Source organism: Drosophila ananassae, chromosome 2L (genome assembly GCF_017639315.1).
Source record: "Drosophila ananassae strain 14024-0371.13 chromosome 2L, ASM1763931v2, whole genome shotgun sequence".
In the NCBI taxonomy this organism is placed as follows: Eukaryota; Metazoa; Arthropoda; class Insecta; order Diptera; family Drosophilidae; genus Drosophila; species Drosophila ananassae.
The window spans coordinates 13,054,911-13,082,191 of NC_057927.1; the positions used below are offsets into that span (position 1 = coordinate 13,054,911).

The 27,281-nt window shown below is 45.9% G+C and overlaps 4 protein-coding genes across 11 annotated transcripts in view; 3 read left to right on the forward strand and 1 right to left on the reverse strand.

The window, feature by feature from the left end:
- The window catches only part of LOC6499487 (heterogeneous nuclear ribonucleoprotein R), a 53,265-nt gene that overhangs the window by 25,468 nt on the left and 516 nt on the right, over positions 1 to 27,281 (reverse strand). For 7 of the 8 annotated variants that reach the window (XM_014910608.3, XM_014910610.3, XM_032449938.2 and 4 more), the window contains exon 2: positions 11,346 to 11,435. In XM_014910608.3, the coding sequence (XP_014766094.1) occupies positions 11,346 to 11,435 (90 nt within the window). Of the gene's footprint in view, positions 1 to 1,421; positions 3,544 to 11,345; positions 11,436 to 27,281 lie in introns of those variants that run through there. The other variant, XM_032449941.2, reaches the window with a different exon arrangement.
- Positions 11,585 to 13,364, forward strand: LOC6501089 (putative mitogen-activated protein kinase kinase kinase 7-like). The gene is made up of 5 exons (XM_001954497.4): positions 11,585 to 11,727; positions 11,781 to 12,072; positions 12,125 to 12,304; positions 12,361 to 12,505; positions 12,562 to 13,364. Exons 1-5 carry the CDS (start codon positions 11,681 to 11,683, stop codon positions 13,272 to 13,274), a joined length of 1,377 nt encoding a protein of 458 aa, XP_001954533.1. The 5' UTR covers positions 11,585 to 11,680; the 3' UTR covers positions 13,275 to 13,364.
- Positions 13,390 to 15,107, forward strand: LOC6501090 (putative mitogen-activated protein kinase kinase kinase 7-like). The gene is made up of 5 exons (XM_001954498.4): positions 13,390 to 13,776; positions 13,831 to 14,094; positions 14,147 to 14,326; positions 14,383 to 14,527; positions 14,585 to 15,107. The coding sequence occupies exons 1-5, from the start codon at positions 13,735 to 13,737 to the stop codon at positions 14,692 to 14,694; spliced, it is 741 nt and encodes a 246-aa protein (XP_001954534.1). The 5' UTR covers positions 13,390 to 13,734; the 3' UTR covers positions 14,695 to 15,107.
- LOC6501092 lies at positions 22,058 to 27,214 on the forward strand. The gene is made up of 7 exons (XM_001954500.4): positions 22,058 to 23,210; positions 23,266 to 23,561; positions 23,620 to 23,800; positions 23,864 to 23,981; positions 24,521 to 25,050; positions 25,337 to 25,454; positions 25,514 to 27,214. The coding sequence occupies exons 1-7, from the start codon at positions 22,297 to 22,299 to the stop codon at positions 25,778 to 25,780; spliced, it is 2,424 nt and encodes an 807-aa protein (XP_001954536.1). The 5' UTR covers positions 22,058 to 22,296; the 3' UTR covers positions 25,781 to 27,214.

Below are 27,281 nucleotides of genomic sequence, written 5' to 3' on the forward strand. Positions count from 1 at the left end.
TTCTGCGTGAAGATTTTGTGGATCGGAAGACTATCTTCCATCTTAAAGGGGGGGAGTCAAGAAGAGACCGAAACCCAGACCAAACAAAAGTGAAAATACCTCCAAAAATAGGCTAAAAAAAATGTAAAGTTTGGAGCAAGTTCGGTTCGCGTATCTGTCAGATACACTGTCGACGTTCCACAATACGTTCCACACGCACACCATCTCACCGACATGGCCAGCTTCTATGCGAAATTGAGAAAGAAAAAAATCACAAAACATAAAAAAAACAAAAAACATGAGCTCTGGCGAACAAATTCCTTCAAAGGGGTTAAATGAGCGAAAAACAACATCGAACAGAACAACCTAAGGGCTAAGGGCTGAGGCTGAGCTGAGCTGAGCTGAGTGTAAAGCGTAGATGCTGTCTGTAAATTTTTATACAACTCTGGAACGAGGCAAATCGTCGAATCGGTAACTAAAATAAACGCACACCGTTGCACTCGCAGCAATGGCATTCACACAGATACCACCATACAGATACAGATACAGATGCCGATGCAGATACAGAAACTTTTGCGAATGCAGGAGAGAGAGATGACTGGACAGTGGGTTTTGGTTAAGGGCATGCTGGGAAGGTAGATGGGGGTTGGGGGCTGAGGGCTATAGCTGGAGGTGGAGGTGGGTCCGGAGCGTAGGGTGCACGGTGCATGGATGGAAACGAGCGCCCACGCTATATCCGTTCGGCTGGCTATCCGGCGTTTTGGTCATGAACTTGTGGGTTCTGTTCGTCTGCCGCCTGGCTGCCTGACTGCCTGCCCCAACAAAAACAACCACCCCCAAATCGGCCGCAAGGTAAGTGGCCTGTAAGCACGTGAACATTCCAATCAAACATCAAATAAGTTTCATATTCAGTACCCTCGAGTGGCGCAAAAATAAACAACAACTTGGTCATCACAGTGAGAATAAGAGGAATTCTTCGCCTTCTAACTGGGGAGATAGTTGTGCCCGAATTTTATTTATTTTTGAAGGTGCTCAGGTTACGGAGCATGGGGAGAGCTTGGAGAACCCTGGGAAGATGGAGAAATGAAAGAGACTGCCGCTTACTAACAGTACATCAGCTGGGTAACCCAAGAAGCTGGCTAAGAATTCCAAGAAGGTGTGAGAATAAGTTTGTGGTCAGACGGTCGGATTTTAAAGTCTGAGATAGAAAGGGAAAGCGGCGAGTCCCCCCCAAATCAGAATTCCTAGTCATCGAGAGACCTTGAGATCCAAACCCCATATCTCATATCTTTACGATGTCTGACGAAATTCAATGCAGAATGGCCATAAAAGTGAGCCAGAGATCCATATCTTTTCTATTTAGCGAAAAAGGTGTGTCGCCAGCTGCACTACTGGAGCTATGCTAACTGGCCAGCAGTTTTAAATCAGAAATGACAACTTACTCGAACGAATTGTTGGTGGAACTTCCCAGTAGAGAGTATCTCAGGCGCTGTGTATCCAAGTGGGGTGGTCGTATCCAGTAGTGGGTGTTCTCTGCTGTGCTGTCTGTAGATATTTAATCCGAAAATGTGCTAAACTATATTTATGCGAATTTATGCGAATGTGTGTGTTTTGTGTGTGTGTGTGTGTGTTTTTTTTGTCTTTTATAATTTCACTATTGAAGAACTTCACAGGAGATTCACTTTACGGCACTTATTACTAAAATTATTAAATTTTTGTTTCTTTTTTTTTTTGGTTTTTTGTTGCGTTTTTTTTTCGTGCAAAACTTTCGCGCTTTTCCGACACGTTGCGCGATCCGCTGGATGAGTGAGAGTGCAGTGGAGACCGGGATGCGATGAGAGTACAGTAGATCACCGCAGAAAGCCGATCGCAAATCGACTCTCTTTCACTTTTCGCTCGAGAATGCAGCGGCGCAGCACCGACGGATGGATGGATGGATGGATCGCTCTGCTCAGCTCTGCTCTGCTCTGCAGTAATTGCAATCAGCGTTGCATTCGCCAGCGAAATGATCGCCTGTTGCTGGGGGGACCGTCGGATCGGATCGGATCGGATCGGATGGGATCGGAGCAGCAGAGCTGCACAGGAAGTGCACGAAGACTCGGAGAACAAGTTACGAGCTCGCTCTCTTGGCGTTTGCTGATCGCTCGGCTGCTGCAGTTGCTGCAGTCGGCTGCTCCCTCTCTGCTTTCTGCCTTCTGCTGGGGCGTGTATAGCCCCGTGGAGCTTTGAAGCGGAGCCCGATCGCGCTGTGGTGGTGGTGGTGTGAGTGCGATGGTCCAGCGCCGATTCGAAGAGCTTTTCGAATGCACTTTTCCTTTCCCTGAGACTCCCTGACTGGGTCTAAGTCAGAACCTGAATCTGCAACAGCAACTGCGACTGCAACTGCAATGGCAACTGCAACTGCAACGGGTTACGTAAAGCTTCGGTTGGAGGAGGCACTTGGCAATTAGACTTGTCAGTTAATTTTGATTTAAATTTCCTTCGGCTAGTAGCTCAATTTTGGCATAGATTCAATTTCGAAAGTCTTATCCGACTGCTTTTGGTGTGGCTAGGTGGTAGTATCTTTGTATCTATGCATAAGATGTGCGGGGTGATCCGATCTAGTACAATCCAATCCGATCGAAAGTTTAGTTGCGAATGTGTGCAAAGTGAATTGCGGCTTATATTACGGATGTAACTGGTTTGCACTCTAACTGGATAATTATATAATTTCAATTGTTTTCAGTTCGCTTAATTGTTTGGTTTTTGTTTTTGTTGTTTTTTTTTTATCATCAACTTCACTTGATGATCATAATTCGACACTAAACACAAAATATGCCACACTTTTAGTTATATATTTGTTTTTTGCGTTAATTTTAGGTTGTGTTGCCTTCACTTGTTTGAAATTTATAGATTTTGTATTTGATTTTTATGCACTTCCAGACATGTCGCTGCATTTTTGAACGCTTTTAAAGTTTGCAACGCGTGGCCATAGATACGTGCATCCGTCAGATACGTTCCTCCTTACTATACGTTTTTATTATTATATTATGACTGCGTATTTATCGGTATTATATGTTGTATTATTTTAGAAGCGTATTTACTTAGCGATCCTTCCGACAATTACACACTTAACATTACATAAAGATTACAAAATTTATATTACCGTTGTTATTAAATGTAGCAAATAAAGAAAAACTTAAACAAAAACTGGCAAATGTTTTGCTTAACAAGAAGTTTGCTGCTAACTGTTATTTCGATTCTATTGTTTAGATACTTTTTAAGGAGTTGCTGTTGTGCCGGTTGTTGAGATGGTTCTATTGCAGATGTTTATCCAAATGATGTGCGATGAAGACGTGTATGCGCGGACTCCGGGTTTGATTTTTTGTGAGAATTTCGTTAATTTTTGCGATTATTTAGTATTATTTCCAACGATGATTGTTAATTTTGTTATAGTTCCGAATACAATGTGTTTGTTTGTTTATGGGCTCTAGATGAATCTTAACCGTTTGTGTAAAAAGTTCCAGATTTGTGGTTGCAATATTTTCGCATGGTCGTTTGCGCGTCCGCGATACTTGCGAGTGGAGTGGCGATGCGATACAGATACAGATACCCGGCAGGCTGGGTAGTCAGTCAGTCTCAGGCTCGGTCTTCGTATCCGTCAGCTACAAAAAAGCTTGCAGTTCACACTCACACACACACACACACACAGGCATTCTTCTCTCTGAGAAAATGCGAAAAGAGAGCGAGAGTTGCACAGCCGGCAAGGCAAAGCTTCGCACACAAGCGCAGCGTGCGCTTCCTTTTTGTTTTGTTTTTGGCATTCGCAGCGGCAGTCGATTGCATTGGTATTGCAACCTCTCTCGCCGTCACACACACACACACACACACAGATAGAGTCTGCCTCCCCAAGTCAGGGTGTTGTGTATGTGTGGAAGTGTGTGTGCCTGGGCTTTTTGTAGTTTTTCGCCCCAGCTAGCAACCACCCAGCCTCAACTTTGCCGGCTTGTAGTCCAAACACACATTTTGTCGTCGAGCTCTCCGGCACTCTCTCCGCCACAAAGTTCTCGCCAAAAAGACTCTCTTCTCTCCCCGTCTTTTTTGTCCCTGCAAATTTTTTTCCACTTTGATGTCGGAATTGACCCCTCAGAGATTCCGATGCCCAAAGATGCCAACAAAGTCGCGACTCGCGAGCTGATGCGTTTTGTCGCCAGTGGGCTCTCCTCTCTTTCTCCCGGTGTATCTGCCGATTCTTTTCCACCCAGAAGCCTACCTCCCTGTCGCACCCATTACCGTTCCATACCATGTTTGAGGAACATTTCAATTAACTGCAATTCTTCTGCTCCCATCTAGCCGCCCGTTGCCCGGCGGGCAATCCGTTTTTATGATCCACTCTCCGTCGCAGCAGCAGCAGCCACAGCCCGCTACCCGTCCAAGTTTAATTAACTCGGGGAGTCACGGACAATGGCCGAGCGACAAGTAAAGCGTATCTAGATGCCCCCGATAAGATCTGTCATGGTTCTATGTACCCATCTCTTTTGGATTTTCGCAATTCGCTAACTCAATTTGCCAGATAATGGCAGGTGCGATGACCGCGCCGGGGAGCCACATAAAATAAAGATACCCGGGACGAACTTGAGAAATCGGAGCCTACAGTTTATTTATTCTTGAATTAGCAGTATTTATAAATAGACAGAAACCCAATACTTTCTTAAATTATATTTCCCAATTAAAATTATCCTGAATAAGAGGTAGCATAAATATCTTATATTTTTAAAATATTTATAGAATTTCATACAAATTCTTAAATACATTTTTAAATTCAAAAGATCTGGAAAAAATCAAAACCAGGGCAGAAAACGAAAACCAAACAGAGCAAAAATGTAGGCAACGAGGCTGAAACGAAACGAAACGAGGACATGAGGTTCCAGCAAGGATAAGGCTGCCCCTCGCACTGATCGCGATCAGGCTGACCATCAGGGGCAGCAACAGCAGCATCATCAAAAATCGGAGGCATCATCAAGCGCGGCGGCAGCAGTAGAAGCAGCAGCAACATCCAGAAATATCCGTATCTGTGGCGATAACGCAATTTTGTGCCGATCCTGTTTTTATTCCCACACTTTTGCGAGGCTTACATCTGACGGGGGACGCGGTGGCCCCGCCGCTGCTGCTGCTGAGGCAGCAATCGCAGGGGAATCACGAAATCCTGGACGGTAGCGCATGGTCATCATCAAGGCGATCGCTCTGCCGGCGTCGCAGCGATGGTCTCGAAATAATAAGATGACATCCAACACTTCTTGCGATCCGAGAGGCACAAAAATACACAGGCGCAGGCACAGGCACAGGCACAAACCCTACCCATCTATAGCTGGCCACCCTACCCTACCCCCAATACCATATGTGTGCCTGTGTTCCCCTACCAACCCCCTGCAATGCCAGCCGCAGTCCGTTCCAAATATTTTCATATAAAAAATCTCATTTTTTTCCTCGCGCATAATAAAACTTTTTCTGCATGCTTTTCATTTCCTTCGAGATGCCAGAAATGCTGCTCCTTCGGGGTAGGGTATGGGGAGGGACAGGACAGGAGGAGGGCGGCAGACAGCAGCGCACTTGGCCGCCGCACAAAGGAAGATCACCACTGGCGACGACGACGTCGACGACGCAAGGACTTGTCTGCATTCAAATGAATGTAGGTAGAGGTTGAGGTTGAGGCAGAGGTACTCGTCCTCGTCCTCGTCCTCGAATGTACCTGAACCTCTCTAGCGAAGGATGGACAATGTCCAGGGGCCGAAACTTATTGAGCTCTGCTGATATTTTAGGTTCTTCCTCTCAGTTTTTTCATTCCTTTTTTTTCGTCCTTCCTCTAGCTTTTTAGATTTTTATTGCCGGTGGTGGTGGATGCTGTACTCCGCGAATAACCCAAGAAATGCCTTTGCTTCGAAGTGAAAAGAAAGTCTGAAACGTTCAAGGGGTTAAGCCTAAAAAAATAAACTATGTGGGAGTATACTTTAAAGCTTCAGAGAAATGGGGAGTAAAATTAATTAAAACTAAACCCATTTTATATTTATATAAGATAGATATATTTTATTTTAATTGTTATAGTTGTTATAAGGAAGACTGTTCCCTCATCAGAAATATTTAATCAAATTTATAGATTAAGCCCAACTATTCCAAATATTTCTAGCATATTACACTTTTATTAATTTAGTTTTTATTGCAAAACAGTGTTTACCGAAAATCTTATATTTTAACAAAGAAACAAGGACAGGAAGTGGATGACCAGCCGCAGCGAGGACATCGCAGGAGGATGGCGAAAGGAGCAACCAAAGCAAAGAAAAAAAATAAAAAAAAAGGAACGAAAAAAGTGGTCCATGAAAGAAGGAAACTCAATGCGACATTTGCATTTTTAATGCAGACCCACATATAAAACTTTATTTTTTATGAGTTGATTTTGATTTGCTTGCCTCTTTTTATTTATTTTTTTACTTTTGGCCAGCGACTGGTTCGAATCATCTAATTTTTTTTCGCTCGAAGCTCGCCGCTTCCTTTTTTTCCTTTTTTTTTTTGTCCATTGAGACTGCGAGAGGTGGTCGCTTGAACATCCTTTTGGCCCATTGTCTGTGCCACGGTGTCACCTTCGAGCGGCCACCAGGATCATCAGCCTAAGGAGCAGGCAGCAGAGGCTGGGGGGAGGTAGAGGCGCTGTAGCCAGAGAGCTGACCACGCAGACAAGACAAAAAGCTAAGCAGAAAAGCACACAACAGAAGGAGCGCAGTATCCTTTTGTGATATATGAGTAAGTTGTACCTGAAGGATATGCGCTGAGCCGTTGAGCACACACAAGCTGGAGGGCAAGCTGCACCACCACCATCGCATCCGAGCAACTCCACCACCACCACTACTACTACGCTGGCAGCGTCATCATCTTCATTCGACTCGGGCTTGGAGTTTATCATTCGATATCGAGCACAGCGTGATTATATTTTTTTGTAGAATGGAGGTATGGGCTGAGGATGAGTATGATGACCGCACCCGTGGCTTGGACACCCCTCGCACACACTCATACACCCGTTGATCCTGAGAGAGAGCGAAGATCCTGCACCCCTCGCTGATCTTCTCGGGTCGCGGTCTTTGTTTTTATGGCCATGGCTGGTGGGAAAATTTATCTAAATTGTCGATGGCGTTCTTTTTTTGCATTTGATTCTTTTGCAAAAAGGATTTCTCTTTCTTTAGTTTTTTTGTCATATTGTGGAATGTTTTGTCGTCACATTTGGAATGAAGCAGCACCGGGCGGCGGCGAAAAAAAAAAATCAGAAAATAAAAAATACAAAAAATGATGGCCAAAGTCCATAAATTAAAGCCCCAGGCAAGGGACAGAAGGACGAGGGCAACCCATTTGACAGCGGCCAGGATCGATGCAAGGAAATAGAACAAAAAGCTAGCAATTGGATGAAGGTGTTAAAATATAATGCGCCCTTGTTCTGCATCCTGCGCCAAGGACCCTCCGATTCGAATTGACGACCAGGAACTGTGCTACCGACCAAACACAAGGCGCAATTTCCAAACACACTTTTCCAATTAGCTGTCAAAAGGAAAGCGACACCCGCGAGCACTTGACGTTCCCATCGCGAAACTCAACAAACTACTAGGTGGTGGGAGGGGAATTTGCAGGTGGGGCCTCTATGCAAAGGGTTGGCAATTATTTTTAACGAACTTCTTCAGTCGATGCCGCCTACAGGCTCCCGAATGTCCTGGATGGCGGGCCATACCTTCCAATGAGAAAAATATTGCGCATACGCCCTGGATTCCCAGGTTTGCCCTCTTGATTGCTTTCTGGGTCAGTACGATCTCAGACAGACCGGATCGTGGGCCCGATTACGATCCATTGAAAGTAAAACAAGGCACACAGCTGACGTGGCAAGACGAAGACGCATAAATCCGGGCAGCTGCAACGGCAAATGCAATAGCAACTGCCATGCGGTTCTCGACTTCCACGCAATCAACGCATTAAATCAATTTTAGCTTGGCCTACTTTCGCATCGCCATGCATGGGGCATGGCGTTCTTCTCACCGCTGCTCGCCTAAAACAAAAGACGACCCTTGCAACAAGCGATGCAACATACAGCAGCAACAGCAACACAGCAGCAGCAGCAACAACAGCCGTTAGCTGGCAGCAATTGCAGCTTGCACATGGCATACCCTGGGAAAGATGCAGGCAAGGATTGGAGGGTGACCACGACTGCGAAGTCGTGAGGGTGGAGAGGCGATAAAGGGGCAAGGGCAGGGCCCGGGACGGTTCCATTGAAATGCAATCTGCGCGCACATGGCGACAGCAACAGCAAAAAAACAGCGCAATGCTTTTAGTTTGGCAGTTTGTGTTTACGGACACTCTGGAAGGTGGTTAAAGTGCAAGACGCGTTTTTTACGGCCACCAAATGAATGCAAAATGTTTCACCTACATTTCACCAGCAGCAGGGTAAAACCACTTTTATGAATAGGATCTTAGGTGTTGCATAATGTGTTATTTTCACTCAGGGTTCATTCAACTTGAATCAAGTTAAAGAAACTTTAAGGGGAGCTTTTATATACTACACTGAAGTTTTTTGACCGGGGTCACATTTTCCTCCCACACATTTCAAAAATTTAACAACAAAATTTTATAAATCTTTTGTTTTCGGATTTTGGCGGAAATTTAAAAAGAATCGACCCACAAATCGTTTGAGGTACTCCGCTCTAGAATCGCACATGTATTGGCGAAGATATAGCCTTCGGGTTTGGTCATATTGCGGCTCCCATGCATTTTCCACATTTTGAAGGGGACCCATCAGAAAATTTAAAAAAAATCTAAAAAATATTTTGTTTCCAGATTTTGATGCAGATTGATGAAAAATCGATGTACAAATCTTTTAAGGTATTTCGCTCAAGAATCGGATGAGAATTGGCAAAGATATTGCCTTCACTAAATGCCATATTGTGCCTCATGGGCATTTGCAGAATTTTGAAGGGGACCCATCAGAAAATTTAAGAAAAACTCAAAAAAAAAAATTGTTTCCAGATTTTGATGCAGATCAGTGGAGAATCGATCTACAAATCGTTTAAGATACTCCGCTCAAGAATCGGATAAATATTCCCAAAGATATAGCCTTCGCGGTGGCTCATATTGTCCACCTCATGCACTTTCCGAATTTTGAAGGGGACCCCCCAGAAAATTCGATGAAAAATCTAAAAAATATTTTATTCCTGGATTTTGATGGAAATTGATAGAGAATCGATCCACAATTCGTTTAAAATACTCCGCTCAAGAATCGGATAAATATTCCCAAAGATATAGCCTTCGCGGTGGCTCATATTGTCCTCCTCATGCACTTAACGAATTTTGAAGGGGACCCCCCAGAAAATTCGATGAAAAATCTAAAAAATATTTTGTTCCTGGATTTTGATGGAAATTGATAGAGAATCGATCCACAATTCGTTTAAGATACTCCGCTCCAGAATCGGATAAATATTCCCAAAGATATAGCCTTCGCGGTGGCTCATATTGTCCTCCCCATGCACTTTCCGAATTTTGAAGGGGACCCCCCAGAAAATTCGATGAAAAATCTAAAAAATATTTTGTTCCTGGATTTTGATGGAAATTGATAGAGAATCGATCCACAATTCGTTTAAGATACTCCGCTAAAGAATCGGATAAATATTCCCAAAGATATAGCCTTCGCGGTGGCTCATATTGTCCTCCCCATGCACTTTCCGAATTTTGAAGGGGACCCCCCAGAAAATTCGATGAAAAATCTAAAAAATATTTTGTTCCTGGATTTTGATGGAAATTGATAGAGAATCGATCCACAATTCGTTTAAGATACTCCGCTCAAGAATCGGATAAATATTCCCAAAGATATAGCCTTCGCGGTGGCTCATATTGTCCACCTCATGCACTTTCCGAATTTTGAAGGGGACCCCCCAGAAAATTCGATGAAAAATCTAAAAAATATTTTGTTCCTGGATTTTGATGGAAATTGGTAGAGAATCGATCCACAAGTCGTTTAAGGTATTCCGCTCCAGAATCGGATAAATATTCCCAAAGATATAGCCTTCGCGGTGGCTCATATTGTCCTCCTCATGCACTTTCCGTATTTTGAAGGGGACCCATCAGAAAATTTAAGAAAAAATTAAAAATATATTTTGTTCCCAGAGTTTGACAGAAATTAATGTAGAATAGCTTAAGGTATCCAAGTAAGAATCAGAATCATGTAAGGTTTAAAATCGGAAGCCTTTTGGCGGAGATATTGCATTCGCTTGGGGCCCCATTGGCCGTCCACTTTTTAAGAGGTCGGTCAGAATATGACCCAAAGTATGTAAGTCATGGTAGGTTTTGAAGGGATCCTGCATGAGGATCGGATTCAAAATGAGAATAATATATTTATATGGACTTGTAATGGCTCATATGGGTTTGATCCAGCAACTCCTGAAGTTTCATAGGAAAATTCTACCAAAAAAAAAACCGATCCAAAATCCTACGGGGTACTGTCCCCTGAGTTGCAGTAGGCGTGGCTGGGGAACACATTACATGGCTATTTACTTAACCCATTAATTCTATATGGTGGACATAAAAAATGACGACGCGAGGTGCTGACACGGCAAAGGGCTAACCAGGACGGCAGGACGACACAGTACGCCAAACAGGAGATGCAGGCCAGAACATATGCAGCCGGCAAATATGCGAAACGTGGCGCGAAGAGCATGCTCAAGTGCTATATACTTGCATTTGCATTATGTAAACGCACTGGGACCCTGCCATCCGACCATCCGACCGTCCAAACATACAGCCATCCAACCAGTCAGTCAGCCGAGCAGGCTGGCAGGCAGCAGTCAGCCAAGTGAAGTGGGCATGTGGTTTACACAAGTGGGGACAGAGGAAGGGGTTAAAAGAAATAAAAAGAAGAGGAATGGGTAGCCCCGGACAGCCTGGACCTACACCAACAAATGGGTTTGACTGAAAACGAAAGGAGTGCAAAGAACCCGGACCGGCAGGCTCAGAACCTAATGAAGGGCAACTGCTGTCAGCCGGCTTTTATGTAACCGTAGCCATTCGTGTAATTCAAGCAGAGGACGACGGCATCAGCTTGTAATGCGAGATCCAGATGGGCAGGTCTGCCAATATAAACAGCAGAAGCTGCTATCTAAGCTTGGCCAGGCCAAGGGCCTTGAAGTGGCTATCTGGCAGGATGTGGAAAAAATCAGCTTAGACAAAGATTACTAGAAATTTGTTTGGACAAGAATTCTTCTCAGTGCACCACATAAAACTGAGACCCTCTGCCTATTCAGTTTCAACACAATTTTATGCAGTTTCTCGTCGCAGGATTTAATAAATTAATTGAAAGTTTCACTCACCGGCTCCATGCTGTCCCATTGGGCTGGATAAGGACGTGTACATTTCCGGGCTAAAGGTTCGATAAGAGTCTCGAGCCAAGTTGTGGGAAACTGCAATGAAATTAAAGGGGAATACCAAGTATTAGATATAAAATCAAAATATTAACTTGTTTAAATTGTAAAAGCTCATATACCGCTGGATGGTTTGCGATTTTATGAGCTACAGATATGGGTCATACCGGAATCCGATAAGGTATCTTTATCAAACCTCTCCGAAGCGACGACAAAAGTGGTATTGCAGCAAGCTCACAGCTCAGTACCTTGGTTGTTTGTCAAGCTAATAGGACGTACGCAAGATGACCGAAATAGTGGAATTCTCTGAACTGCGGCTAAGCAAGAAAAGGTAAAGGTGCAGAACTATCATGTTAATTTGAATGTGAATGATTTGTATTAAAGGCTTGGAAGTGGAGCTGCCGGAGAGGTGCGAAGAGCCTGCTGGCGGGGACAGGAGATTGCCGTAAAGTTGTTCGACTATTTCAACAAGTTCGCAGAAAGGGAAATCACCCATTTGGCACGACTGAAGCACAAAAATATTATCAAGGTGTACGGCACTTCGAAAACCGGCAATGACACCTACTTGCTCATGGAATATGTGGCGGGCGGTTCCCTGCATGACTTCCTGCACGGCAAGGATCAGAGGAAGTTCTCTGTGGAGGAGGCCATCAACTTGGCGAGACAGTGTGCTTTGGTGGGAGGTAATACTTTCACTCTTCTATCAGTATATTAAAATTTACTTTTAGGGCATGGCTTATATGCATTCCATGGAGCCAAAGACCCTAGTCCACCGCGACATAAAACCACGAAACATGCTTCTGACCAATATGTTCAAAGATCTCAAAATCTGCGACTTTGGCACGGCGACGGATTTGGCCACATATCTGTCCAATATGCGCGGAACTCCAGCATATATGGCCCCAGAGGTGTGTTGGTATTACCCATCGATCTCACCCGATTCAGCGTTCTTTGTCTTTCATAGGTTTATCGCGCAAAGCAGTACACGGAGAAGTGCGATGTCTACAGCTTCGGCATTATGTTGTGGGAGATAATGGCCCGGAAGTTGCCTTTCAGCCATTTGCCGAACCCTTCAAATGGCTTTGCCGTCTTGGGAGCCGCAGAACGGGGTGAGTTATTGGGAGAACTATTGCACACAAAGTTTCAAATACAATTTCCGATACAGGTATTCGCCCTCCCATAGACGACGTCCGACCCGACTGCTGGAAGGGAATCAAACATTTGATACAACGTTGCTGGGACAAGGATCCCGCCCTCCGTCCCAGCATGCAAAAGGTGGAAAAGTATCTAGGCATGTTGGGGGCCTCCGTTAACTATAAGGATTTTGTCCATGTCTTGGACGATGTCAGCATGGCCGTGGTGACCTTCCACATGGAAAAGGGTCCCTCTGGCTGGCGGCGTTATGTGCGAGTGGAGTTTTGGCGAAAACAGATACGAACCGCTCGTCTGACTTTCTCCATGGTCGACTTTAACCAAACGGGCAAGAAGGTGGTGAGGGAGTCCATCCGAGCTTTGAAAGATGGCAAAAGGGAAGTCCTGCGAGTGGAAAAGCAGGTAGAGCGGGAAGCCTCACGGGTCTATGAGAATTGCGAGCGGGAAACACGAGTTGCTGCCGATGATGTGGTGCGGGAAACAGGACGAGCTACCGAAGATGTGGTGCGAGAAACGGGACGAGCTGCCGAGGATGTGGCGCGAGAAGCAGCACGAGCTGCCGAGGATGCCGCTAGAGCTGCAGAGGCAGCGGAGAGGGAAGCTAGGCGAATCAAGGACCAACTAGCCAACGAGGCGAAGCGGCTTCTGGAGGAGAAGGAGGCCCAGAGGATCAAGGATCAAATTGCCAACGAGGGCAAAAGGATATTAAAAAGATTTCGATTCTAGACCAAAAATGATTATTAATTTGTTATGGTAATGTGCGATGAGCGGGGAAATTATTAATAAAGCCGACTGCAGTCCTTTTTTGGTTTTCCATTCTCCGTCGAGCAACCCTCTCGTCCTCGCGACCACATATGGAAATGCAAACTGCAAGGGGTAGTAGGCCTTGGAAAAGGCCTTCTAAGGTTAGCTTAGAATGCATTAAGCACGATAGATAAGGAGCAGGAAACTGCAACGAATTTAAATGGGAATACCAAGTATTAAATACAACATCAAAATTTTAACTTGTTTAAATTTTTAAAACTAGTACACCGCTGAAATACACCCCGCTACGGATATGGGTCATACCGGAATCCGATAAGGTTTGATAAAGAAATCTCCCCGAAGCGACGACAAAATGATATTGTAGCAAGCTCACAGCTCAGTACCTCGATTGTTTGTCAAGCTAATAGGACGTACGATCAAGATGGCAGATATAGTAGAATTCTCCGAACTGCAGCTAAGCGAGGTAAGGTAAAGGTCGCAGCAGAACTATCATATTAATCCGAATTATGTATAATAGAGACTTGGCAGCTGGCGGGGACAGGAGATTGCCGTAAAGTTGTTCGACTATTTCAACAAGTTCGCAGAAAGGGAAATCACCCATTTGGCACGACTGAAGCACGAAAATATTGTCAAGGTTTACGGAACTTCGAGAGCCGGCAATGACACCTACTTGCTAATGGAGTATGTGGAGGGCGGTTCCCTGCACGACTTCCTGCACGGCAAGGATCAGAGGAAGTTCTCTGTGGAGGAGGCCATCAACTGGGCGATACAGTGTGCCAAGGTGATAGGTAGTACTTCAACTTTTCTATCAGTGTATTAGTATTTATTTTTAGGGCCTGGCTTCTATGCATTCCATGGAGCCGAAGACCCTAGTCCACCGCGACATAAAACCACGAAACATACTGCTGACCAATATGTTCAGAGATTTGAAAATCTGCGACTTTGGCACAGCGACAGATTTTGCCACATATCTGTCCAATATGCGCGGAACTCCAGCCTATATGGCCCCAGAGGTGGGTTGGTATTACCTATCGATCTCACCCGATTCAGCGTTATTTTTCATTCATAGGTTTATCGCGCAAAGCAGTATACGGAGAAGTGCGATGTCTACAGCTTTGGCATTATGTTGTGGGAGATAATGGCCCGGAAGTTGCCTTTCAGCCATTTGCCGAACCCTTCAAATGGCTTCGCCGTCTTGGGAGCCGCAGAAAGGGGTAAGTTATTGGGAGAACTATACCAAACATCCGTTTCAAATATTATTTCCGATACAGGTATTCGTCCTCCCATAGACGACATCCGACCCGACTGCTGGGAGGAAATCAAGCATTTGATACAACGTTGCTGGCACAAGGATCCCGCCCTCCGTCCCAGCATGCAATAGGTGGAAAAGTATCTAGGCATGTTGGGGGCCTCTGTTAACTATAAGGATTTCGTCCATGTCTTGGACGATGTCACCGTCCAGACTGGTCGGTGCGCTTCACGGGTCTATGAGAAGTGCGAGCGGGGAACGCAGAGGATGTGTGGTGCGGGAAAAAGGACGAGCTCCCGAAGATGTGGCTAGAGCTGGCTAGAGCAGAGGAAGCAAATACGGAAGCTAGGATTAAGGATCAACTAGCCAAAGAGGCGAAGCAGCTTCTGGAGAGGAAGGAGGCCCAGAGAAACAAGGATCAACTAGCCAACGAGGTCAAAAGGACATTCAAGAAACTTCGATTCTAGACCAAAATATGATTATTAATTCGTTATGGTAATGTGCGATGAGCGGGGAATTTATTAATAAAGCCGACTGCATGCAGAGTCCTTTTTTGTCGAGCAACCCTCTCGTCCTCGCGACTGCAGATGGAAATGCACACTGCAAGGGGTAGTAGGCCTATGGAAAGCTTAGAATGCATTAAGCACGAAGGATAAGGAGCAGGATGGTAGGGATGGTATAGGATGGGATGGGATGGAGTGGGGTGCCGAGATGTGAAGGATGTGAACAACAACACAAGGATGACGGCTATAAGGACGATGACGGCGGACATGACAGCGAGGGAGAGCACGAGCGCCAGGGGGGGAGAGAGTACAGTATGTACCAAGCGGTGCATTGCTGCTCCTGGCACAGCGCGACTCCTTGGCGTTTCTTGTTGTTTTTTTTTTTTCGTGCATTGTTTCACTCTCTTCCCATACAAGGATATACACAGACATGCATGCATGCGAGCGAGTATGTGAGTGTGTGTGTGTGTATGTGTGACCGGAAACTGCCATTTAAAGTGCATTTTGGAGAGCCGCAGTCGAGAAACGGAGCGAGAGCTCCGAGCTTCACTTGTGTGTTAAGTGAAAAGAAGAACTTTGCCGTGTCCCCTCTGCAGTTCTCTTCCTTTCCTTTCGTGTTGTTTTTCTGACTGTTTTTGCATGCAAACAGCTCCTTTGTGACAGGATCCAACACCCTGCCCCCTAAACAGCAAAAAAAACACGTGTAATCCAACTCCTTTTAATTACATTCAATACCTCATCCACAAGAGTCGTCAGTCGTCTGTGGCGAGGTGTTGGCAGGCAGTCTTTTTTCATTTTCCTTCGTTTTAGCCTTCTTTTTTAACCTTCTGCCCAAATATCGATTTTCAGGTGCACAGGATCCCCGGATCCCCGGATCCCTGGATCCCCGAAGGCGTTGTAAACCCAACGAGGTGTTAAAACATTTTGTAAAAGATTTCTGCTGCCTTGGCTTAGCATTCTTCTCCAGAGAGCTGGGGAGGAGACAAGAAGAATGCACAGTGCAATCAAGTGTCACTAATCTCGGGCGGGAGATCGAATTTGCTCCGCAATGCACTTGGCTTCATCCCTGCAGTTGGCTCAGCCCGAGTGCAGTAAGCTGAGATGGCGGATTGTGCATCTCGATGATGCTCGATTAGCCCCTCCAGATACCGATAAGCTCGGATGAGCCACATGTTGAGGTGCACGCTAGGCTAATAGGATTTTGTATACATATTTTATATTATCCTGCCCATTAAATTAGCCAACCATCCCCCCAAAAGCGAACCTTAAACGTTCACGCTTGGGCTGATCTCGAGAGGCGTTCTAGGCTCGCAGACGGGGCAACCTGGCTTTTCAGAGGAATAGGTCAGTACGGCCAAGTGAGTGCTTTCGAGTGCACACGAGTGCCTCATGGTGTGTGCCTCACGTGAGTGCATTCTAAGTTTCGAGTGAACATGTTGTAATAATTCGCGAGTTAAAACAAAAAGCGGACTTGCCCGCGTAGTGTGCCTATCCCTTCCACTGCTCCTGCTGCCCCTGCCACACTCCCGCATGACCACAATGCAGTTGGCCTCTCAACTGCGCGGGGTCAATGACAGCACAGAAGGTCAAACACACGCATACTGCGAAAAGGGGCTATTGTTATTCAATGAATGCTTGTTTACGATTAAAATGATTTCATATTTTTGCTCAGGAAAGTGAAAAACAAGACTATACAATACAGTAACCCTAAATCCTGGAAGAATTTCCTTAAAACTTGGTAACTAGTCATTTTTTTAAGTGAAAACAAAGCTAGAAAATGCACAGATGCAACCGAAAGGACCGCCAAAGGATATCGCTGATGAACGACTTCGATTCCGTACGCAGCGAGGTCAAAGTTAGGAGGGACAGCAATGATTAATATCCCCCTAACTCGACAACAGCTGCCCGCTGCCATGGCTGCTACTGGAAAAGTATCTAGTAGATAAATCTTGGCTTTGCTGGCTCCGCCGCCGATGCTGGGGCAGCTGATGAATTGTATGCCCGACTTCCGCTGCAAGTTTCGCCTTTTCGCTTTCGGTCTGCTGTACTCTTGAATCTGAATCTGAATCAGGATCTGAGGCTGAATCTGAATCTGAAGCTGAAGCTGACCAAGAGTAGGAAATCTTTTGTAATCGTGCAATAACCCCGAGGAGTGCAAAACTTGAAACTCAACCCTTAAGCAGGGCCTGGAACAATGCCAGCGATTGCAATGCAATTGCATGTCCAGCCTAGCAGGATGCCTGGCGGTCGGCTCGGATCGGATCGGATCCAGGCAGGTCCTTGCCGGCAATTAGAATACAAGCGAGGCTTCTACTTTTCTTGTTTATTTACATACATATTGGAATGGCATTATATTGCGAAATAATGGCGCTGGATTGAGCGGCTCCTGCAATGCATTTTGCATTCCTATTGTCCTCCGAAGGGAGTCCAGTGAGTGAGAGCGGTAGAGAGAGAGAGAGCGGGAATCCTTTTTCATTTTATTTTCCACGCCGTATCTTTTGTGCCGGTCAATATGCCCGGTGGGATGCAATGACCGCCGCAACGACCGCAGGCAGGACGCCGGGGACACGAACGAGGTCCGCGTCCAAAACGCTTAACGAGGCGCAGAAAGGAGCCGAGTAATTTGCATTGTGCCATCATCCGAAATGAAAGACAGTCGGACAGGAAGCAGGATGGGCCAGAGATGAAATTAATACGCATAAATTACAATTCACACACAATGCAACCATGAGAACGTTTCCGATCGATGCCGAGGCAGTCACTCCCCAGGACCTATTGGCCCATCATCTGCAACTGACACCTCGAAAGCCTCCTTCTTTTTATGATCCTAGTTCTCCTTTCCAGGTTCCACAGGCACAAGGCACAGGCCTAATTAAAAGTCTTGGCTTTTGGACGCAAACATTACAAACGGGATAAGTTTCTTCAATATGCTATGAAGTTGGAAGTGCAATAAATACAATCTACACGGAGAGAAAAGCCTTTTTCTTCCCGATTTAAGGACAACAAAATCGTGTACCATTTTTCCCAATGTAGAAAAATGTTTCTAGTTTGGATTAAGCCCCAGCTAAACGTGAAAACTGTTTGCCAACCTACCAGGCACAGGACGAAGAATGGCTAGAAAGGACAACGACTGCCGACAACCGACTGCAATTTGCTGAAACTTCTGCCGGCTGAGAAACTGAAAGAACGTAACAGCCAGGAACCCAGTCCAGGACGCTGCTTGTCGGCCATTCCTTTTCCGGTTGTGCTTGGAAACTTTTGCTATTGTCGTAGGTCCTCGAAGCGAACGAAAACGAGACCGAGCACGAGAACAAGTCAAAGGACCTACGGCCAAACAGCCGTCTGGCTAGTCGGCCACTTGCCCGGCGGCCTAGCCAAAGGAACCTGCTAGGACACACACGCCATATGCGCAGAAGGACAACAATTGAATTACAAAATTATTTGCTGCTGTCGTCGTCGTCGCAGTAGTCCTTTCTGTCGTTGTCCTCCGACTGACAGAACTAGTTGTAGGCAGGACAGGCTGCCTGGCCTGGCCGACTGGCTGACTGTCTGGAAAGGGGGACGGAAAGGAATCGAGGCCCTTAAGTGGCTCTTGGCCGGGGCAAAGGACATGTTTTCTAAAACGGAAATTAGGTGACAGGACGAGGCGAACAGGCAAGCCTCGAGCGGGCTTCAGGTTCTTGTCGACATCGTCTTGGGTCAACTTTAATTGCCGCTTTGAACGTGAGTACACTTGAAACAATGTTCCGCATAAATGGAGGGAATTATAATAATTATAAAATTATCATTGATTGATTGATTGATCAGTCATTATAATTAATTAAAAGGGCCTCCAAAATACCGAAGCACAATAAAAAATAATTATTTGGCTTGGCGATAACACTTGTGGGGAAAAGAGGCGACGAGGTGGGACACTCTAGAAAAGAAAATCCAGAGAGAACAACCGTAGCCGCTTCATACATCTTGTATCTGTATCTGTGTATCTACGAGTGGGCCGCGTTTTGTATCTCTCAGACTGTCTGGCTGAGTGAACGTGCGAGAGTCGCGTGTGCAATGCTGCAAAAATGTTCAAATTCGTTGCTTTTCGCTTTTTTACTTTTATACGTTTTTATTTTTTTTTGTATTTTTACTTTTAGGTTTGGGTTATCGTCTGGCAACGGCAATCATAATATGGAATGGGTATGGGGGCTAGCTCTGGACTGGGACTGGGGAGCTGGCTGCTCGTGGAGGGATGAGACCCGGGCCAGACCAAAGACCAAGCACACCACACAAAACAAAATGATGCAGAAAGCGAGAGGTGCGGCGTGGTCGAGGATGACGAAAACTGAAACGAGCCAAACGCACGAAGACATTGTCGATGTTGCCAATACACTGAGAAAAAATTCCTAAGGCTAAGGTTAAAGGCTAAATTAGGAAGAAAGATTTCAAGCTAATGTTTCTAAGCTTAATATCTTTTTTAATACAAATTATTAAAGTTACTAATCCAATCTAAAAATCACTTTTTCAGTGTACTGTTGCTGCTGCGATTGCACGAGGATGAGGAGGTTTGGCAGGCTGAGGAGGCGACTCGAGGAGGGCAAAGGGGCTGGGCTGGGCAGGCAAACAGCCAGGCAGCGACGTCGACGACTTTGTGGATTTTGATTCTGGGTCATTCACCCTTGACAAAAAACATTTTTGCGCTGTGTTAGGCCGCTTTTGTATGCGGCGTTGCTTTGCTTTGTTGCTGCTGCCATTTCTGCCTCTGGTGTGATTGCTGACGTACAGGCATCCGCATTTGGACTCCACACTCCACTTGATTTCACTTATTTCGCTCATCTTTCCTACCCTAACCCGGGAGCCCAGCCCCACTACTACCCATAATGCACTCCGAAGATCCAATGATCGACGAAGTACTCCACCCCGCCTGCTTTGCATATGTATTCCCAAAAGCCGAGTACTACCGTGTGTCCGTGTGTCCGTGTGTCCGTCTGTCCGCCTGTCCGCGTGTCCGTCCGCTGATGCTCTTGTCATTGTCCGGCATTGTCTACCCTCGCTTTTGTTTTATTTCTGTTTGATTTTGTTTAAATTGTTGTCGGTTGTCTGGCATCCTAAGATTGGTTCCTTTACTCTTATATTTTGTTTTTTATTAAATTTTGTTTTTATCGCGCTGTGCTTTTTGCTTTTCGTCGGTTTTTTGAACTCTCGCCTTGATTTAGAAGGCGAAAAATAAGAAATGGCCACCATTTTGCCTCGGAGCATGATAAATATTATCAAAAAATGATTCACAGTGTGTATTTATGTATATTCTTTGTTGGGTAGCCTAATTAAAAATTTGAAAATAGCACACAACAAATTGTGGCACTGCAACTGCCACCCATTCAGAGCAATCTATTTTGGCAGAGTATTTTTGTAATTTTCCATCGAGTGCGCCAAACTTTCGAATTTGCAGACTTGTTCAAGCCCGAGTTGGGAAACTTTTAATGCCCTGGCACATGGCCGAATTGAAACGTTATCTGCCATGCAACGTTGCCAAATCTCCTGGCTCCTGGCTCCAAGCTCCACCATGCAACATCCAATAATCCCACACCCCCTCTATAGGGGGGACAAGTCTATTGCCATGGCCATTTAGGACAGCAACAAAAACCAGAAAATTTACACAACAATCAATTACAGTAGCCGGGCTAACGAAAACAAAACAAAGCACAGGAGAGATGCCGAAAAGAGGCCAGAACATACAAATAACTGCACAAAATGTTGCAGTCTCTGTGGCAGTGGCAGTAAAGCGATTCCCACGTGCAAAATAAAACAGTGCGAGAGGCGCGTAGATTTATCTGCAATTTGAGCCACACACCGATGCAGATACAGATACATTTGCAGATACAGATACAGATACATTCACTCACACACTCGCACGGAATGTACGGAAATGTCAGTCGACAAACTGGAAATTATGTTTGTGCCGAAAATTTTAGTTTGTCGGCCAAGAGGATCCAACAATAACATAACTGGCCAAAAAAAACGGACACAAGTACCCTCCTCCTTTTCCCCGTACATCGCCCCCCTTCCAGACACCAGGAAACAAAGGCAAAACAAAAACGACAGGTGTAATAAATAACCCAAGCGAAATGGCCAGGACGCGGACGCTGCAATGTAATGGAAAGTGGTGCCAGTGGCGGATGGGGGCCGAGGGCTTGGGTTACGGCTGGCTCTCGTCCACTAATTCGTGTCATTTAGCGCAGGTGGCGACAGAGGAAGAGGCAGGACGAGGAAGGACACCGGGGCACCCCAGTTCGAAGGGGGGCGACCACAACAGATTGACGCTGGCCGATAGCGCCAGGAAATGGTCTGGCTCCAGGGACGAAGACCGCAAGCTTCGCAAAGGACCACAGCCACAAAGTTGCCAAAATAGGTGCTCTGGGTGCTGACCCGAATCCGGATTAATTCAATCCCCATCGCAGAAGGGGGAGACACTTCAATAATACAGGTCGTCTTGAAAGGGATGAAGGCGCAGTGACAGTCTTGGGAGGATGTGAACAATAGGTAAACTAATTTCACTGAGAAAATTCAATTTTGATAACCTCTCACTAGTAAGCTTTTAGGATTTAAATTATTTAAGAGATTTGTGCTAAATGTAAGACCCTTTCGATACATTTTCAAATAAGCCAGTGGGCCAACCCATAGAAAATAGAATTCGAATTTCTATAATAAATTCATGGCCCATGTGCCATGTGGCAAGTTTTCGTCCCTCCAGGATGGACATTAACCTCATGGGAAGGACATGGGTGTTATGGGGTAGTTTTAGGGTCATCAGGGCCAATAATACATATATTATATTAATGAACCTTGGGCAAGCTGTTACCCCAATGATAATGTATTATGAAGCTGTAATTTATGAGAAAGACTATACACATATATCCACTTGAACAAAATCAAATTAAAAACTTTAAAGCTTGTTTTCCCGCGCACTTGGTACCAGTTCCTAACTAGTTCGATTAATTAATCGAACCAGCACACTTGATAACACTAGCGGTGGGGGCGTTGTGCAACACTGTTTGTTTTGAGGGCGTAGTTCCAACAAGTGCTGAGCATCATTGTTTTTTTATTAGTAATCGTAGCTTGGCGAGGCCCGCCCTAGAATCTCATTTAAACTTAGTTTTTACTGTTTATTTTAAGTTTTATTAAAGTGTTTGTGTAATATATTTTAATACTCGAGGAGCGGCGGTGCCTAACGCCCGACGACAACAGCTACAAAATGTTCCCCTCGACGATTTTGGGGCGCAGCTACCTGCTTTTTATGCTGGTGCTCGCCGTGGGCGTGTTCGCCCAGCACGAGTGGCAGGCCCGGGACGCCTTCGACGAGATCAAGCGCCAGTTCGATAAGGTCAACGCGGATAACTGCCCCATCCAGCACCACTCGGATCTGTTCCTGCCCACGGATTCCATTTCCCACAAGCCCGATATCAAGGAGGTGAACGTCAATCCGGTCTTCCCGAATCGTACGGCGTTGCTTCATCTCCAGAACATGGCGCTCAGCAGGAGCTTCTTTTGGAGCTACATCCTCCAGTCGCGATTTATCCGGCCCGCCATCAACGACACCTACGACCCTGGAATGATGTACTACTTCTTGTCCACGGTGGCCGATGTCTCTGCCAATCCGTCCATCAACGCCTCGGCTATCTACTTCTCCCCCAATAGCTCGTATTCCTCCTCGTACCGCGGCTTCTTCAACAAGACCTTCCCGCGTTTCGGGCCCAGAACCTTCAGGCTAGACGACTTCAACGACCCCATTCACCTGCAAAAGATATCCACGTGGAATACCTTTGATGTTCAAGATCTGGGAGCCCACCACCCCGACTCTATTTCCAAGGATTACACGCATGACTTGTACAAAATAAACGAATGGTATCGCGCCTGGCTGCCAGACAACGTAGAAGGCCGGCACGACACAAAGATCACGTATCAGGTTGAAATTCGGTACGCCAACAATACAAATGAAACGTATACGTTCCACGGTCCACCCGGTGCCGAAGAAAACCCGGGTCCCATTAAGTTCACGAGGCCCTATTTCGACTGCGGCAGATCCAACAAGTGGTTGGTATCGGCTGTGGTGCCGATAGCAGACATCTATCCGCGACACACCCAGTTCCGGCACATTGAGTATCCCAAGTAAGTTTCATTATTTTTTTGTCATTTTTATATACTAATAAGGAATGCTTTACAGATACACAGCAGTCGCCGTGCTGGAGATGGACTTTGAACGTATAGACATCAACCAATGTCCTTTGGGTGAGGGTAACAAAGGACCCAACCACTTTGCGGACACGGCGCGCTGTAAAAAAGAGACTACGGAGTGTGAACCGCTACATGGATGGGGCTTTAGGCGCGGAGGCTACCAGTGTCGCTGTAAGCCAGGCTTCCGCTTGCCTCCGGTGGTGCGGCGACCCTATCTTGGAGAGATTGTCGAGCGTGCCTCCGCGGAGCAGTACTACAATGAGTACGACTGCCTTAAAATTGGCTGTAAGTTTATTGAACAAACATCTGTAAGATGTGATTGATAGAACTCTTTATATAACAGGGATCCAAAAGCTGCCGGTTCAGTGGGAGAAGGCACCCTATCACATTCGCCAGAAGTACCTCGACCGGCATCCCGAATATAAGAACTACACTACAGGATCTCGGGCTCTGCACTCTGAGCGCTTGAATATCGATCAGTCTTTGAAGTTCATACACAGTGTCAACTACCGAACATGCAAGAAGTGAGCTGGAATTTGAATTTGAAGTTGATATGTTTAACTAATATTGTTATCGCTTCTCGACAGCTTCCATCCGCAGGATCTGATTCTGCGCGGCGATGTCGGTTACGGCGCTAAGGAGCAGTTCGAGAATGAAGCCAAGATGGCCGTGCGTCTGGCCAACTTCATTAGCGCCTTTTTGCAGGTAAGGAAGCTGGGGAACGATACAGATACAGATTCAGTTCCCATCGCCACGCTAAATGAAGAGCAATAATTGATAACCCGACACCTATTAAGAGCCTTCGACGACGGCTCTTGAAAACTTCTCAAGTGTAAATTATAATTTTCCACGCGTAATTCAACTTCCTCGAATTTCCTGCAATGCCAGTTTCGGTTTTTGCAGCTATTGCCGCTCCAGCCGCTTCTGCTGCTGCTGCTGCTCCCAATGCTGTGCTGTGAATTAAATATTCAGTGTCAAACCATTACCAAATGCTAAATTCATTAGTTTGAGCGCTGTGGACGTGAAAAACGGGTTCGCCACAAGGCGTCGTCTTTATTAAAGGCCAGCCGCAACAGCAGCATCTGAAATGGGGATGAGAGTCTCCTCCTTTTGGCTCGCTGGCTGGCTGTGTCCATATTTGCACAAGTTGTTAGCATTCAGAAGACAAAGGCCCTGTCGCGGGGGAAATCTTGCCCGAATAGATCCCCAAAAAATATGAATCGGTTTTCTGTGCTCTATTGCAGGTATCGGATCCCAATGAGGTCTACTCCGGCAAGCGAGTGGCCGACAAGCCCCTGACCGAGGACCAAATGATCGGCGAAACTCTGGCCATTCTCATGGGCGACAGCAAGGTGTGGTCGGCCTCGACGCTCTGGGAGCGCAACAAGTTTACGAACCGCACCTACTTCGGACCCTACGCCTACAAAACGGATCTGAACACACGAAAGTTTAAGGTGGAGGATCTGGCGCGCATCAACAAAACCCACGAGCTGTATACCGAGAAGAAGTACTTTAAGTTCCTGAAACAGCGCTGGAACACCAACTTTGACGACCTGGAAACGTTCTACATGAAAATCAAGCTCCGGCACAACGAGACAGGTGAATACCAGCAGAAGTACGAGCACTACCCTAACTTCTACAGAGCGGCCAACATCAAGCACGGCTTCTGGACACAACCGCAGTTCGACTGTGACGGCTACGTGAAGAAGTGGCTGGTGACCTATGCGGTGCCCTTCTTCGGCTGGGACAGCCTCAAAGTCAAGCTGGAATTCAAGTGAGTGCCACAATAAAGGGGATGAGAGTAGGGGTTGGGTTGATATACTTGTTGGGCCGGTCCGCTGCGTGCCGCCGTCGCGGGCCGCTTGAACCCTTTTTTCGGGAGCAGTCTCCTGTCCCCAGACCAGTCCCATTTCCATGCCCATTCACATGCAAATATCCCGATTTAATTGTCCAATTTTCGAGTGTTGACAACTCGTCCCAACTTCTGACTTGTGACTCCTAACACTTATTGTGATGCAAATGGGAGCAATTAAACTGACTAATTTGTTTGCCCTACGCAGGGGAGTGGTAGCCGTCTCCATGGACATGCTGCAGTTGGACATTAATCAGTGCCCGGACTGGTATTATGAGCCGAATGCGTTCAAGGATACGCACAAGTGCGACGAACAGTCTTCATACGTGAGTACCACATCCAATCCAATCCTACATTTCATGAAAATGAATTATATTTTTTATAGTGCGTTCCTATTATGGGCCGAGGCTATGAAACCGGAGGCTATAAGTGCGAGTGCCTGCAGGGCTACGAGTATCCTTTCGAGGATCTGATCACCTACTACGATGGCCAGCTGGTGGAGGCCGAATACCAGAATATAGTGGCCGATAAGGAGACGCGCTACGATATGTTCAAGTGCCGTTTGGCCGGCGCTTCCGGTCTGCAATCTGCTTTGGGACTTGTCATCTCACTGTTCGGCCTCACGCTCACCCTGCTGTATAGATTTAGTTAAGCAACCGCACGCCAAATAACTAACGACAACTTCCGTCCAAACGAAACTCACATAAAATCTCTCCACAAAAGACATCCAACTACAAAGCAACACAGACACAAAATTGACACCCAAAAACAAAACGAGCTGCCAAGCCCGCCCAGCTCTCCTTCGTCCGCTTCGTCCCTTTGAACATTGTCATCATTTATCTGCAAGGCGATTAAGTTGTAGACATAATCTATTACAATGAATCTGGTTATTTGTCATTTCTATCAAAAGCGGCAGGAGCAGGAGCTGAAGCAGAAAAAACGACAGCGACGGCAGAAAAGCGCAAACAGCCGCGCCTACTGCGCTCAGATTACGGAAACGCAAACCCAAACCCAAACTCAAACGAACACGAATACGAAAACGGAGTTACCGTTTTTAGCTCCTTCAGAGATCCTCTCTAATGTCCGTGAAGTCGCACAGCTGTGTGTGTGCATGTGTGTAAGTGCCGATCGCAAACCTGTTAACATCGGAACCCAGTAGGCCCCGTACCTACACCCATCGGCGAGGTCCAGGTCCAACCTGGGGGTTGTTTCTTCTCCTCTACGCACACCTTTTTTTGTCCATTCCATCCAACGGATGGCACAAAAAATCCAACGCCTGCCCGTGGTGTTTTTCTTATATTAAATCGTCGATGGTCCGTTTTTTGTGCTGCCTGAATTAAATATATATGCCGAGATGCTGCTGCCGCCGCTGTGCCGTTTTTTCCGCTTTTTGTTTTTTGCTCCTTGATTATCATATGCGCTTGAATTTTTATTATCTGTACCCTGAGAACTTTTTCTATGCGCCGCAGGAACCAGTTTAACAGCCACTTGGTCTCCTACCAGGGCAAAAAAAAAATCAGAAATAGCCAACGCTTTTTCATTAAACGAAAAAAACTTTATAGCCATAGGTAGCTGGACAGGGGCACAAAAAATCTTTTTCACACATTTTTCATAGTCATTTCAGGGCATCAGGAGCTCACCGGTGGGCAGTAACTTTCGTAGCAAACGGGCAACTCCTCCATTTCCCTTTTCCTCTGAAAGGACCTCTGGCCGTCTGCCCGAACACGTTCGAGTGGCTGGCCATGTCCGCTTTTGGTTTTGTTTCTGGGTGTCGTGTCGAGGTGTCGCCATTACATTCCGCAACCAATTTGTAGATCAGTACAAAACTTAAGCAATCTAAAGTGTAAATTGTGCCTTACAACTGGACTCTGTTTATGCTCGAATATGTGTAATACCTTAGACTACGACTATACCATACGTCCGTCCAATGAATCAGTCTATTTTTTGTATTATGTATCTTAATATTAAGTGTCCTGCGAGCGACTACAGAAATTTTACATTCTTTTTTAGTATAATGTATAGAATTTTAAGTGCCTTATAACTCAAAAAATTATACACAACAAATTATATACAACAAACCCACACATGACAATGTCGTTTTAAATAAATGTATGATTTTGTAGTAAAAATCGAGGAGTAGACTCTCGGACTTA

Coding starts and splice junctions, on each gene's coding strand:
- LOC6501089 (XM_001954497.4), top strand. CDS start 11,681: ATGACCGAAATAGTGGAATTCTCTGAACTGCGGCTAAGCAAGAAAAG. Junction 11,728..11,780: donor CTGCGGCTAAGCAAGAAAAG/GTAAAGGTGCAG, acceptor TTTGTATTAAAG/GCTTGGAAGTGGAGCTGCCG. Junction 12,506..12,561: donor CTTGGGAGCCGCAGAACGGG/GTGAGTTATTGG, acceptor TTTCCGATACAG/GTATTCGCCCTCCCATAGAC.
- LOC6501090 (XM_001954498.4), top strand. CDS start 13,735: ATGGCAGATATAGTAGAATTCTCCGAACTGCAGCTAAGCGAG. Junction 13,777..13,830: donor CCGAACTGCAGCTAAGCGAG/GTAAGGTAAAGG, acceptor TATGTATAATAG/AGACTTGGCAGCTGGCGGGG. Junction 14,528..14,584: donor CTTGGGAGCCGCAGAAAGGG/GTAAGTTATTGG, acceptor TTTCCGATACAG/GTATTCGTCCTCCCATAGAC.
- LOC6501092 (XM_001954500.4), top strand. CDS start 22,297: ATGTTCCCCTCGACGATTTTGGGGCGCAGCTACCTGCTTTTTATGCTG. Junction 25,051..25,336: donor AAAGTCAAGCTGGAATTCAA/GTGAGTGCCACA, acceptor TGCCCTACGCAG/GGGAGTGGTAGCCGTCTCCA. Junction 25,455..25,513: donor GCGACGAACAGTCTTCATAC/GTGAGTACCACA, acceptor TATTTTTTATAG/TGCGTTCCTATTATGGGCCG.